The sequence below is a fragment of the Rhinoderma darwinii genome, chromosome 10 (assembly GCF_050947455.1).
Source record: "Rhinoderma darwinii isolate aRhiDar2 chromosome 10, aRhiDar2.hap1, whole genome shotgun sequence".
NCBI lineage: Eukaryota > Metazoa > Chordata > Amphibia > Anura > Rhinodermatidae > Rhinoderma > Rhinoderma darwinii.
The window spans coordinates 40,695,605-40,710,037 of record NC_134696.1 but is presented as its reverse complement, the minus strand read 5'-3'; the positions used below and the strand labels follow the sequence as shown (position 1 = coordinate 40,710,037).

Below are 14,433 nucleotides of genomic sequence, written 5' to 3'. Positions count from 1 at the left end.
TGACGTGCACCCTGTGTTTCTGACAAAGACTAATTAATTTGACACAGTCTTTCTGATATCATGAGCCTCAAGGTCAACTGGTTCAGCCATGCAAGTGATGTATATCCATATAATTAAAAGGGAAAAAGAGTGTTACGTTGAAAATTTCTGATTTACATCAGCGAGATTGGCCCCAAATCAGCGAGATTACAACAATGCCTTTAGCAGGGAAGGAGCTTAAAAGAAAACCATGCAGGAAATGGTGGCAGAGACTTGGGAATTTAATCATTTCTCTCCAGGATGTGACTAAGAAATCGTTCCAGAGGAAAACTGCATCTGTGAGCAGCTGATCCTACAAACTTCAAAACCAGAGGGGCCTCCTTTGCAGTTTAATTTCTTTCCAGCCTTGATAATGCCAGCGCACGTTGCCGTCTCCTTTAACTGGATGTCCATGCCTTGGTGTTCTCACAGGAGGAATGTGCATGTTATGAGTACATCAATTAAACAATTAGCTCTAAAGCGTCCCTTATGAAAACCGAATTGTACGTGTCTTCGGATAAAACAATTTCCAAATGTAACTTTTCCTTTGCCAGAATGAGAACGCTAGATATACATGTACATAGCAGAAAACAAGGCATGGTTATACTGTGTATAGTGTGTGTGTGTATATATATATATATATATATATACATACATATACACACACACACACATATACATAAAAAACACATTGCAAAAATAGCAGTTTCGTATTCCATATTCTAAGGTAATAAGCTATATTAAAGGCTCACAGGTCTAGTATGCAAGATAACGAAGGACCATGGTTAGGGCACCAGGGCTTTTAAAGGGGTTATCCAGGAAGTGAATTTTTTTTCTTAGGGGCGGCAAATGAAATAAATAAAAGAAAAAAGCAATACTTGCCTATCCTTGCCCCCGTTGATCCAACACTGTCGCTCTGGCGGCAGTCCCGGGGCTTGTTTACATGCACGTAGCATGTAACCACTACAACCAATCAGAGGGCTCAGCTGGGCTCTCTGGTGACAAAGGATATTTCTGCCATAATGCCAGAAACACAACTTATGGCCACTGAGCCCTTTTGATTTGCTGCAGCGGTCACATGCTATGTGCCTGTAAACAACCACCGGAGCAACATTGCCGAATCGCCGGAGGCAAGAATAGGTAAGTATTGCTTTTTTGTTTTATTTATTTCATTTGCAGCCCCTAAGAAAAAAAATTCACTTCCCGGATAGCCCCTTTAAGGGTTCAGGTCAACAAATATTTACCCAATAAACGTTGCTTTTGCCATTGGCTCCCCAGACAGAGCTAATCTTGTTAACATGAAAAAGAATGATTTTTAATATTCCTCTGGTGCACTTATAAAAGATGTTGCTGTTCCCTGTATGTGGAAGCAGCAGCACATTTCTGAGAGGATCCCCGCGGTGAAGCTAAAAATACAGGATATTACACATTGTTTTTACAGCTCTCAGTGGTTCGGCTGAGATTTTCTGAAGCTGAACTATCACGACTCCTCAAGTGATTGTTCTTCGTTGTAACATTAATGTACCTATCATAACCTCCCCCTCACCTAGGCTGGAACATGTGCCTGTAATAAAACACCACTTTACGAACATGAGCACATTTCATGGCATGTGCCACCTTATGGATTTCCAATGCCAAACTCGGCTGAAAATATTCCTGCCGTAGAATGGATAGAATTCACATATATTTTTATCATAATCCCTTTTTGAATGGTCATTTCACACAGGACATGGTGGACAGTGTATACCTCATAGGCAAACCAGGCATATATTGTGGGCAGCACAAGGGCACTGCATTATCTCTACTGATTTAGTATCCTTTCTTTTCTACATACTTACGAACAACTTTATTATCAATCTTAGTAGAATATTGATTCAGAGATCTGTCCGACAGACAGTAGAGGTCAAGACAGAAATCTTCCTGTCTATGGCATATTGGTCTATACAGTTCAAGGGGGAATTTTGCCTTCCTCTGGATCAACATCAGTTTGTAAGTATAGGTGAGTATATGTAAGGTTGGACATGATGGACTTTTCTCAACCCACTCTGTAACCCGATTTTCTCCCTTAGATTAATGTAGGAGATAAGGGGATAATGAAGCATTGGCACGCATAAGGCACAAATGCCAATTTAGAGAAATGACAGTGTACCGGGCACCACATATTCTACAGTATATACTCTAGTAGTGAACATTCGATAACTAGCACAATTTCATAGTATGTATGGGCACAAGATTATTCAATTGCACAAAAACAATAAGATCATGACGTATAGTCAATGAATCACTTTGTTTCAGGTCAGCTTTTGGCAAAGGTAGGAAGAACAATGTAGTCACCCCTGACGTGGACAATAAGCCATAGGGACAAGATGACCTGATCTTGTCATATTTAGTCCAATACTGGCCAAATCAACAATTACTTAGTCCATCACACTCATAAGTGGTATATCGCAGACATTTCTTGAGCTCTTACGATTTACCTTTCCTATCTTCTATACCTATTATTTCCTCCTTATAATATTTCAGTTCTGCTTTAAAGTTTATTTTCTGTCTCCCTAGTCAAGTGACCTCCAGTAACTTCCAGTGTGAGAGTAGACGCAGTAACAGGGCTCAGAGAACAGGGAAGTGACATCTGTACAAATCTGAAATTACCGTCAGAATAGTAGACAAAAGACAGGACATTAGGGTCCACCACTCCAACCTGACTACTAAAGAATTAGTGACAGGTGACTTCATATCAACAGTTTCTCGGCCGGAGCACCAAATCGTACAACAGTCTTCCATGGCCATTGAGAAATGGCTGGTTTGTTATCCCCACAGTTCTTGAATCCACTATACAAGTAAAGTCAGCAAACTCCCATACCCCTAGATAAAGCATTGATCAATTATGAGAGCAGATTGACTGGACTGTGCCATATACAGGCAGATACTTCACCCGTTGACTAAAAGGCCAAAAGCCCACAAACCGGAGATTCCAGATGAAAATTGAGACGTCATATTTTACAAAATGTTTAGTATGGTCTCCTAAAAGGGTTGTACTTTGGTAGTGAAACGCAAGATGAGACAGGGCTTGTTCTTGACATTTAGCAATATAGTTATTTACCGTAGGTGTATTCACAGCGTCCTCCTCTAGGAATGTGGTATCTGCCTGGCAGCTGCTTTGGGGGTAAGAAAAGGGCTCCACCGTTGAGGTTTCTGGGAGAACTGGTGTCCTCATCATCCTTACATTTTGAGACAATAGGTTCACTGGAGACACCACCGTACTCATCTATATAAACATCAACCAAGATGGACAAATTTAGTATCCAGCACTAGTCAGTGTATTACGACATGTGTAATTGATTTTGACACAGAGAGAAATCCAGAACAAAAAGGAGTGCACTGTAAGTCCAGCTCACAGGGCAGCATTACAGGAAAGATGGCAGGGTAGGTCCACTTTATTACTGTCCAAATACTCACTCTAAAAATGCGCAGACTGATACCACGCAATACCAGTTGACTTCATGATAGTTTATTGGCTGCAATCCATCTTCCACCATAACACCCACACGTCTGATTCAATAACAGTTAGAACAAAGGATCGAGATATATATATATATACACACCAAGTAGATTCTGTTTCTGAATGCATCAGGTCATATACCCATTACATGCAACATTTGCTGGTAAACAGGAGCAGCTTTGACTTATAAAAGGTCAAGTATTTAAATTTATAGAATCGTGCTAGGAAATAATCAGTTAAATGTGTGAAATTTAGCATCTGCCGTGTTAAGTAAACTCTACATCCAAATATATTCCTGATCTAACATTTTGTTCATGCATTTTTCCCCAAAAAATGTACCAGATAATTTAATCCGGTTTATAAACATTCTTGTAGCAAGACCTTCAGGAATTCGAATTGATTAGCAAAACCCAAGGAATCCAACAAGGACACAGTCAAAGTCCCAATATCATTATACAGGTCACTAAAGTTATATACATTCCTTTGTACGCAACTTGGAATAGAAGTGTTATGCATCAAATAACCTAAAACATACTGGGGGAGATTTATTAATACTGGAGCACACCCTGTTACTTTGCCATAGTCTTTGAAATTTACCTCCAGTTATAAAAGACAAACTAATATAGTTGAAGGGTTTGTAATATAAGGGTATGTTCACACGCAAACTCAAAAACCTCGGAATATTTTCAGATGTTTTTTAAGGTACTCGCGATTTTCGCTGCGGTTTTTTTGGGCTGTTTTTGGAGCTGAGTCTATGGAAAAACGGCTCCAAAAACATCCCAAGAAGTGACCTGTACTTTTTTTTCGCGGCCGTTTTTTTACGCGCCCGTTTTTCAAAATGGCCCGTCGGAACAGAACGCCATTTTTCCCATTACAAACCATGGGCAGATGTTTGGAGGCCTTTTGCTTCCGATTTTTCGGCACAAAAAATGGCCGAATAAAGGCCGTGTGAACATACCCTAATAGTTTTCCTAAATTGCACATACCGTCCGCAGTCCATGCTGGGGGCTGCACACTAGACAGTAGGAGACAGAACGTCCTGCTCTGCCTCCTACCATCTTCAGGGCAGGAGCCAGCACTGTAAGATCCTACTCCGTCTCCTACTGTCTAGTGTGCAGCCCACCGGTCCTAATATACTCTAAACCAAGTATTTAGAAAAAATATTATATTGAAACTCATGCTCTATAATAATTTTTATCCTATAACTGGAGGTACGCTTTCAATGGCAGGTACATTTTGATAATGAGTAATGATTAGCGCAACTATGAAACCACGCCCGGAAAAAGTGGTGCAGGGGCTTCACAAATCTGGAATTTGACCAGAACGCCATCTTTTTGCAATGTATCTTGGACAGAATACTGGTGTAAATATATTGATAAATCTGGCCCAGTTTATCTGCATATCTTGAGATCTGTTCAATAACTCAGAAGTGTAGTATTTTCTGTAATAAAAACACACACATGCATACTCTCATCACCTATATGTCTCTTTTGGTTAATTAACGGAAGATTCTAAAAACATTTACCGTAATCAGTTGCTCGCTGTTATTGCATAGTTATTTTTGGGTTTAAATTCAGCGTGACTTTGTAATAAACTTTGCATTCCTAACTCATCGGCAAAGCTGCACAGCCTATTAACCATGCCAACAGGAGTTAATGTCCTGTCAATAACAATAATTACTGTGATACAAGAAATAAACCGGTGGTTGCATAGCATCGCTGTCAAAGAGAAGTAAGAAGCCCAAGAAACGGGACTGTCACTGCAGGATGCCTTGTGACGGCCTGTGCCGGGATAAACTAAGCTCTTATTTGCATAACAAGTTCTTTCTTGTCTTCGGAGCAGTCAGGGAACAATAAAGTTACGCATGAGCTTCTGTTCCTATTGTGTTTCTTAAGCCATTCATGAAATATTTTCGTCTTATCAATGTTTTGGTGTGAAGAGGTAAAATGACCTTGGTGAAGGTCACTGATAGATAACACTGTCTCTTCTATGGGGAATAATTGCTATTTATTTTAAGTATTTTGCATTTTTTCTATGCCAGTAAATGTTTTGCTATAATAATTACGTATTTGTGTATAGTTACACAATATTTTTTGTAATGGCAAAACACCATGGAGAACATGTAACAATGTGTTACATTACATATAATGGAGTAAATTCACTCTATAAATTGGGGCTATCAGGACTAGTTCACATCATGTTTTGGCCCTACTTTTAATTAACATGTACGTCATGAAAGCTCCATTAGCCCGACAGAGGCCAAAAGTGTGTTGTTTTGCTCGGTATATAAGTCGGTATGCTGTTTTTTGGTTTTTTTCTTCAGCTGTGGAATAGTGTAGTAGACCCTGCTATTCCCCTGCAGGATCCTGTCGAAAACTGTATACCGCGCAGTATATGTTTTTTTTTAACATGGAAGCCTATGGGTGACATATGCCACTGTATGGCATAGGTCATGAGGTTTTCAATAGCTTTTCATGACATATACGCTAAACGGAGACTATTTTAGTCTATGTGTGCCTAATAGTGGCATCGGTCACCCATAAACTATAATGGTATCTGTTTAACAGATACGCTGTGAACTATCATGACCCCAGTTCATGACGTATCTCTTTAACGGATAACATTATACTCTCTGGTGACGGACGCCACTGTTAGGGAATCTGTCACAGCCTTAATTTAATGTATGCAACGTAAGCTGGGTTATGTATAGTGCAGGGCCTGAGGGGGTGGTGCATGACAACGATTCTGTATGAGGTGTCCTATGCCGCTCCCTCAAGTCCTGAACCAGGCATAACAGTGTGAGAGATTTATCAAAATTTGTTGAAGTGAAAAATGGTGTACTTGCCCATGGCAACTAATTAGGTTGCGGCTTTAGGCCTTATTTACACGAGTGTATTTCACATCAGTGATAAGCGTGCGAAAATCACGCATGTCGCACGGACCTATGCAAGTGAATGGGGCCATTCAGACATTCCGTGTTGTTCACGCAGCGTGTGTCTGCTGCGTGAAACTCACTGCATGTCCTATACTTGAGCATTTTTTGCGCATCACGCACCCATTGAAGTCAATGGGAGCACGAAAATCACGGACAACACACGGATTCGCGCAACAGTTGCTCAAGAAATGAGGGGAAAAAGAAAACCACCTCCTTCATTTCATTTTGTAAACGTCTAAGCCGCGTGACAGAAGGATGCCATACGCGCGAAAATAACACAGACACGCACCAAACAATGATGACACACGGAACTCAAATGCACGCAAAACGCTGTGTTTTTTACGCGCGCAAAACGCACACGTTTGTGTAAATAAGGCCTTACTTTTTCCACTTGGCCTCTGAAAAATAAAAGTTGGAATCTGATTGGTTACTATGGGCAATTACCCCACGTTTTCCTTGCACCAGTTTTGATAAATTTGCCTGGAGTGTTCTGTTCATTTTCATTATTCTCGACGAACAGATGGGTACATACACATTACATAGTGATAAAGCTGGTCACATACGCTCAACGTTTCTATAATTGAATACTGCATAGTCTGCGATTATGGAAACATTATAAGACCATTGGGCTATTAACGACACCAGTACAATGGGGATCTGAGAACTTGGATACACCTAGACAGTCATAGGTGTTATTGAGACCTTTCACAAATATCCATACTTCTGGTATACATGAAGCCAGCTATTCTCCTGTTATAATGGTCCTGCGGAATCGCTGCTGACCTGCGAGAGCAGGTGACCCTGTTATACAGCAGGAAAATCTACCTTCGATATTGCTCTCAGTAGAAGTAAACTTTAGGTAGACCTTGTGAGCAACTTGAGTCACATTAACGAAGGATTAGAAAAGTGTCCGAAAACAATTCCAGGCCTGTGTCATATTCCCCTATATAGCATGCGCCATGTTGAGGAATATGGTACATGCTACACAAGCATTTTAGACTGACGCATTATTCGGATGGTGCACTAATATTAGTAAACGTGTGTGTACATGATGCAGAACACGACATCTGGCTATTATATGACTTGCATGCTGCATTTATCCCCAGTTTTCTCCTCTGCAGGTACCATATCCAATTGCCAGTTGGTCCGAAGCTCAGCTCTAGAGTTGGCAGAGTTTAAGGGACTGTTTACACTGACCAATACGGCCATAAAAACGAGCACCGATCAACGAGACAGCTCGTTAAACGGCACTCGTTTGCTCCTTTCACAAGGAGCTATGATCAGTAATGTATGGGGACGAGCGATCATTACTACGATCACTCGTCCCCATGCATTTCCAGTTCAAATGGTGCAAAGTTTTGAGTCATGTGACCCGCTAGGCTTTGTATAGCACAAGTCACACTGGCCTTTTTTTTTTATGTCGTACAACCCCTTTACCTAAAGGCTGTTACTGAAGGTTATACATAATAACAATATAATAATATCCTGCAGCTGCTCAGTGGACTAGCTTGTACGCATCTTTTTATTTTTAGCGCAGTTGAATTGTTATGCAGCTCTGCTTTTACAGTTTTTTTTTGTGTGTTAGGAGCATATGATTATTTGTGCTAATAACCGTTAATATTGCCACCTACATTATTAGCCGGAGTGTGCAGTGCGGTGTCACACATAACCTCCCATTGCTAGTTAAAGGGTGAAATAAATACTTTGAGTATGGGCCACAAGATAACATGTTCACTATAATTTGGCTGTAGGCAGCAATGTAACACCTTCCTCAAACTCTTCATAATAATAAAGCAGCATATACATGGGATGGACCGCTCCCATAATCATCGGTTCTACGTGAATCACAGTAGTGTGTCATGTTCAGACTACATCTGAAGCATATGTTTAGTTAGCAAAATAAATGCATCTAAAAATATCCAATGAGGTACCCATAGCCTAGGTACCTAAGAGCCAAAGAATATCCTGTTATCATACACATCATCACAACACATATCTGATCGTTGGGTGCCTCACAATCACTACCCCCACTGATCACTGAAACAGGGGTCCTGAGTTTTTACTTATCCCCATGACCGCGGTCAAGGAGTATGAATGGAGTGGCGGTCGAGCGCCATTCAAATTCAGTGGGAGTGAAGGAAACAACGGAGTGCTTTGCTCCCACACTTGGAATGTATGGGGAACCTAAGAGGAGGCATTTGCATTATAACCTCATGTGGACTGTCCAACGACAGTGTCAGAAGGTCTTCCCCTTGTGTACTAATCCAAGTAGGCACAGAAGGCAGCAAAGAGCAGGAACATTTCCGAGCTCTTAGATGTGCTTTCAATAATTGTCATCATGATTTATGCTACTTAGAAATGCGCGGGCAAATATTTCTTTTTAGATTGTGCGGAATTCCAAACTTGCTGCGTATAAAGAAATCCACGTCTGCATTTATACAAAATGTTCTATTTTTTAAAGAAGGCACAAACATTTGCCAGTTACTCTCCAGCTTCCACCTCTTGGTATATGAGATCATTTCTGGCCAGTAAAGAAAGCTCTGGTCTCCCCCTTCAGCCGCTAATCTGACCCAAGTCTTGAGCAAGATTTATTTACACTTTTCTTAGTACTTGTAAGCCAAAAAGCTACGTTAAAACATCACTAACAAACAAAGACGAAGGAATACAAGACTTCCCTATGTTAACCACCCGTTCATGCCAATGGCACGCCAGCCAATTCCAAATGAGAAGAGGGCATTTTAGTAATCAAAATGAAAGTCGGCCACGCACAATCTTTGGCAAGAAGAAAAAAAATAAAAAGACAATCAGACAGCCTACAAAAATCCCCACTTAATACACGTCACATAGTTTGCTTCTTAGATGGAAACATTAGGCCCCCTTATATTTATAATGTACAAGGAACATGCATACTGCCTCCAGGTTCTTATAAGTAAAGGACTGTATTTTAAGGACTAGATGTCTTTACATCTCATGACCCCATCTGCCCTCACATGGCAGGTAAGGTGAGGTTGTACCCAGTCTCGGTCTTACATCATTCACCACGTGCGATACTCTGGCCCACAGCCCAGAAACCAATGACCACACCTGGATCATCAGTTCCAAGACCCACAAGCTGTTTCCCGCCTGGGCCTGCCTGACAAAGATGTCAGGAGAACATTTCTGTGTTGCGGAAATCAGATGAACTATAACGACCGGCTGGCCCAAGACGTTACACTGCGAATACAATCCAAGGTCTTACAAAACGAATCCGAAGCTCTCTAGCCTCTGACGAACGCAAATAAATGTGTTCTATCTTCCAGCTCTGCAACAGGACATATTTTTAACACCAGTTATATGGTTTGTCAGACCACATTTACCTCATCATGCTCCCTATAGAATCACAGATATTTCCGCATTGTAGAAAACAATATGCAGGTATTGGGTGACGGCACATATTGTATATTCGGTCATCCTCCCTGATGGCATTCATACAGAAGAATGTAGAGGAAGCACACATTCTTCTTAGTGGTGTGGTATGCCGGCAATATAGTGACATCAGTGGCATTGTGAGTCTGTGCGGAGTGAAGTCAATAATATGATAAATCTGTCACTCTCAGTTCTAATTATAATAGTTTCCATCACTCCCCACCCCTAACAACAATGTACATGATTGTTCCTGTAACATTACCTAAGAGGCAGACATTACATAACAAAAACAGGTATTAGACTCATTCCATCACAAGTGAATAGGACATTGCTGTGCAGTTATTATTTACCCCAAACGTATGATCGCAGTAACTACACGGAAGTGATATTTTGCAAATTTAAAACACAGAGACTCCTTTAAAATTGAACTTTTGTGCAAGGCTGTATTTTAAACAGGATGTCCAGATGGATAATGTATATGAAAGATGTATTACAATACAATAAAATGAAAGGAATAATGCAAAAAAAAGAAAAAAAAGAAAGAAAAAGTCCTTGGTGCACTGGAAATTTTTATTTTGGCACCAGTGTTTACAATGTGAGCAACTGAATATGGGCAGGAGTGCAGTGTGATTGACAGATTCCCTCAGGGACAGATATATTTCTATTTATCTAACTATTGTTACAATGTTTTGGAGCTCACGCAAATTGACATATTTGGGATCCATAGCGCACATATTCTGAATACCATACCCAAAGAATTTATGGGTCCCTATTGTACGGCTCTACTAATGCCATAGTACAGAGTGTTCACCCTGAGGGTATGTTCACACGGAGTGTTTTCAGACGTTTTTCGGGCCGTAAACATTACGAAAAACGGCTGAATAATCGGAAGCATAACGCCTCCAAACATCTGCCCATTGATTTAAATGCGAAAAACTGCGTTCTGTTCTGACGGGGCGGTTTTTAAGTGGCCGTTTTTCAAAACGGCCACGTAAAAAAACACCCGCGAAAAAGAAGTGCATGTCACTTCTTGAGCCGTTTTTGGAGCAGTTTTTCATAGACTCTATAGAAAAACATCCAAAAACGGCCGTTAAAAACGCTGCGAAACGGCTGAAAATCAGGAGCGGTCTTCCCTTGAAAACCGCTCCGTATTTTCAGACGTTTTTGATTTTGTCTGTGCACATACCCTTACGCCTCGGTGCAGCAATGATAAAGGTTGTGTACAGTGATCTTCCAATTTAGTGCCAGGGAATAAAAAGACATACAGTATGTCCATGGATATACATAGACATCTCCTTTGGATACCAAACAACAATCATGTGAAGCAGCCCTAGAGTAAAGAAAAAAAAACAATGCAGATTGGTCACCCAATAGGCAAATTTATCAAAACCAGTTCAAGGGAAAATTGGACCAGTTGCCCATAGAAGCCAATCATTTTTCAGAGGCCCTTATGAAAATGCAAGCAGAAACCTAATCCATTGCTATGGACAGCTCCTCAGCTTTTTGTTGGCAGTATTTTGGATAAATCTCCCCAATAACAATATTCCAGTTTGGTTTTTTTAGCTTTAGAATTGCTGCCTTTTAAATATTTTTTTTATTTTTTAACAATAAACTAGACAGCCCCTTTAAGAATGGAAACATTGTTACCTTGGCAACGGTTTGCTCTGCAACAGTACTTGGTCGCCGTTGTCGTGCATCGATCCTGGCCTCCACGGGGAAGCTACTTCTGTGAGATTTTAGTCTTTCCACCAAGAGGTAATATATGGCAGCAAAGTGATTGTAACTACGGTCCTGTAAAGACTGCAAGTAAACATGCAATGGTGTTAGGGGGTCAAATTTAAGTTGCAGTCCGCCAGTTTATAAGTATTACACTACCAATATTGTTAGCATAGAACTCATCAGTATAGCGGACTGTGAAGTTAGAAGAATGTCTGATTATAACTTTAGTGAAAAATAAAAACGTGACAGTGCTCTTTAATCCTCATGTGCAGTACTGTTTTGGATTATTTTCCTTTAAAGTTCAGCCATTTGTGCTGCAGATCTCTTCACCGTTGTCTTCCGTGTTACAGATACAGTGGAGCTGCGGCCCGGGCACGGTCTCTATTTCTACTGCTCTCACACATTACACTTGATACTCCTCCCAACGCCTCTTTACCTTGTTTAAACACTCTACATATTGCCTGGATCAGTGCAGAGGCTGCTGTAATTACAGGACTTTATTAGCAAGCAAGTTCCCTCTACAAAGGCACAAACGACTTGTCATTCCATGTTTTGGTAAGGTTTCTTTCACACTACCGTAAGTATACGTTTTCCTCTCTCCCGTCAGAGGAAGAGAGGATCGAAAGATTAAACAGAAAGCAACGGTTCCGTTAGAATTACCGTTGACTTCAATGGTAATTCTTTTGTTTCAGTTTGTCTCCGTTCGCTAGGTTTCCGTTTTTTTTGACTAACGGGAACCTAGCGAACGAAGACAAACGGAAAGCAACTGAAACGAAAGAATTACCATTGAAATCAATGGTAATTGTAAGGTAATTGTTGCTTGCCATTTAATCTTTCGATCCCAAATACGTGCGTAAATCTGGTCAGTGCACGTTACGTTATTGCATCTGTGCCTTGCGTGTGGCATGTGTTTTTCATGCACTGGCAATGCACATCTTTTGTGCATCTGTGTGCAGTGCGGGATTTTCACGCACCCATTGACCTTAATGGGCGTGTAGGTGCGTGAACAACGCACCAATATAGGACATGCAGTGAGTTTTACGCAACGGACACACGCTGCGTGAAAACTCCTGCATGTTTGAACGGCCCCATTGAAATCAATGGGTCATTGTGCTGTGCGAAATTTTCACGCACAGCACACGTACGAGTTTTACGCTCGTCTAAACGAGCCCTTACTCTGACGGAAGAGAGGTACACCTATATTAACGGTAGTGTGAACTTAGCCTAAGATGTTCAAATTATTTTCTCTCTCTCGGTCTATCTTTCTGCTCCCAAAACTGACATCAGCAGGAAACAGGTAAAAGCACTAAGGAAATTCAAGTCTCCTCTATCTTAGGCTACATTCACACGAGAATATCAGATTCACGCGCGTGAAAAACGTGCGTGAATCTGGTCTGTGTGTGTGTTGCCACTCGCAAAGCACACTGATGCATAACGCATGTGTTATTCACGCATTCGCTAAGCACATCTTTTTCTTTTTAAATTATTTTTAATTAAATTGATGCGCATATCACGTACCGCACATGGATGTGCATCTGTGTGCGGTGCGTGGTTTTCATGCACCCATTGACTTCAATGGGCGTGTAGGTGCGTGAAAACGCACCAATATAGGACATGCAGTGAATTTCACGCAACAGACTCTCACTTCGTGAAAACTCACGCATGTTATAACGGCCCCATTGAAATCAATGGGTCCGTGTGCTGCGCGTGATTTCCATGCGCAGCACACGGACGTTACTCACGATCGTCTGAATGGGCCCTTAGTTCCATATTGTGATGAATGGAGTGTGCAGCCATCAAGTGAATGTAGCCACTAAACAGCATAAAGTGCTCATTTTTTTTATTTCTTAATTACCATAATTAATTTTAAATTTACATAGTAAGGCCGGATTCACATGAGTGTGTTCGGTCCGTGATATACGGTCCGCATGTCGGACGCATTTTCCGGACCGAACGCGGGTTCCTAGGCGTCACTTCCTCGCTGTCCTGTACTGTAATCATGTTTTCAGTACGGGACGGTAGTTCCGCTGGTAGGTAGGGACACCTAGCGTCATACATATCTATGATGCTCGGAGCCCGGCTCCCTGCACTGTGTTCGGTCCAGGAAATGCGGCCGACATGCGGACCATATATCGCGGTCCAAACACGCTCGTGTGAATCCGGCCTAAGTTTTACCGTATATCCTAAAAATGCTTTAAGTGGATCACTGGAGAAAAGGAGATTTAGTAAAACTATATCCATACAATGGGCCATAGCTTCATTAGACAGCATATTCTTAATCTAAGCCTAGCCTTAGTAGCTTCTAGTGTCCCATCCCCACAAAATGGGAGGGGATCAAGATAGGGGAATAAAATGCAGTTAAAGGAAGACAAACAGTCTTTATTGGACGGTGTATGTGGTCATCCCGCAAACATGCTGTGAAACCTGCAGAATTTCAATGGTTGGCCAAACTGGACTGCTAAAAAAGTCCCATGACTCTAAATTCAGTGGTAGGTGTGGCTTATGTATGGCCCTCCCATTTCTTCTATAGGAAATAATTTGCATTTTCACGATACGCATGCCAATATTTTAGTCGTGCCACTTTCTTACCTCTATGGTCTTTTGCTGGTCTATCCCCAAGCTGTGCATGAGCCTCAGGACTTGTTCATTGTATTCCCCAATAGAAGCTTCTTTTTCTTGATTCTGTGCATATAGGACAGGTCGGTGCACTGGAACCTCCGTCATCATCCACTTGTGCTCTTTGATTTGAGCAACTGAAAGACGTTTCGAAGGCTCCAACACCAACATCCTTCTAATTAAGTGCTCACATTCTAGGAGGGGAAAAAAAACCACAGGGAAAAAACATAAGCAAAGTTAT

The 14,433-nt window shown here is 41.2% G+C and overlaps 1 protein-coding gene across 3 annotated transcripts in view; it reads right to left on the bottom strand.

Moving 5' to 3' along the window:
• The window catches only part of SIK2 (salt inducible kinase 2), a 135,537-nt gene that overhangs the window by 16,520 nt on the left and 104,584 nt on the right, over nucleotides 1-14,433 (bottom strand). For all 3 annotated transcript variants that reach the window (XM_075839759.1, XM_075839758.1, XM_075839760.1), the window contains exons 7-9: nucleotides 14,166-14,386; nucleotides 11,505-11,657; nucleotides 3,119-3,283 (exon numbers count right to left, since the gene is read on the bottom strand). In XM_075839759.1, the coding sequence (XP_075695874.1) occupies nucleotides 3,119-3,283; nucleotides 11,505-11,657; nucleotides 14,166-14,386 (539 nt within the window). The remainder of the gene's footprint in view (nucleotides 1-3,118; nucleotides 3,284-11,504; nucleotides 11,658-14,165; nucleotides 14,387-14,433) is intronic.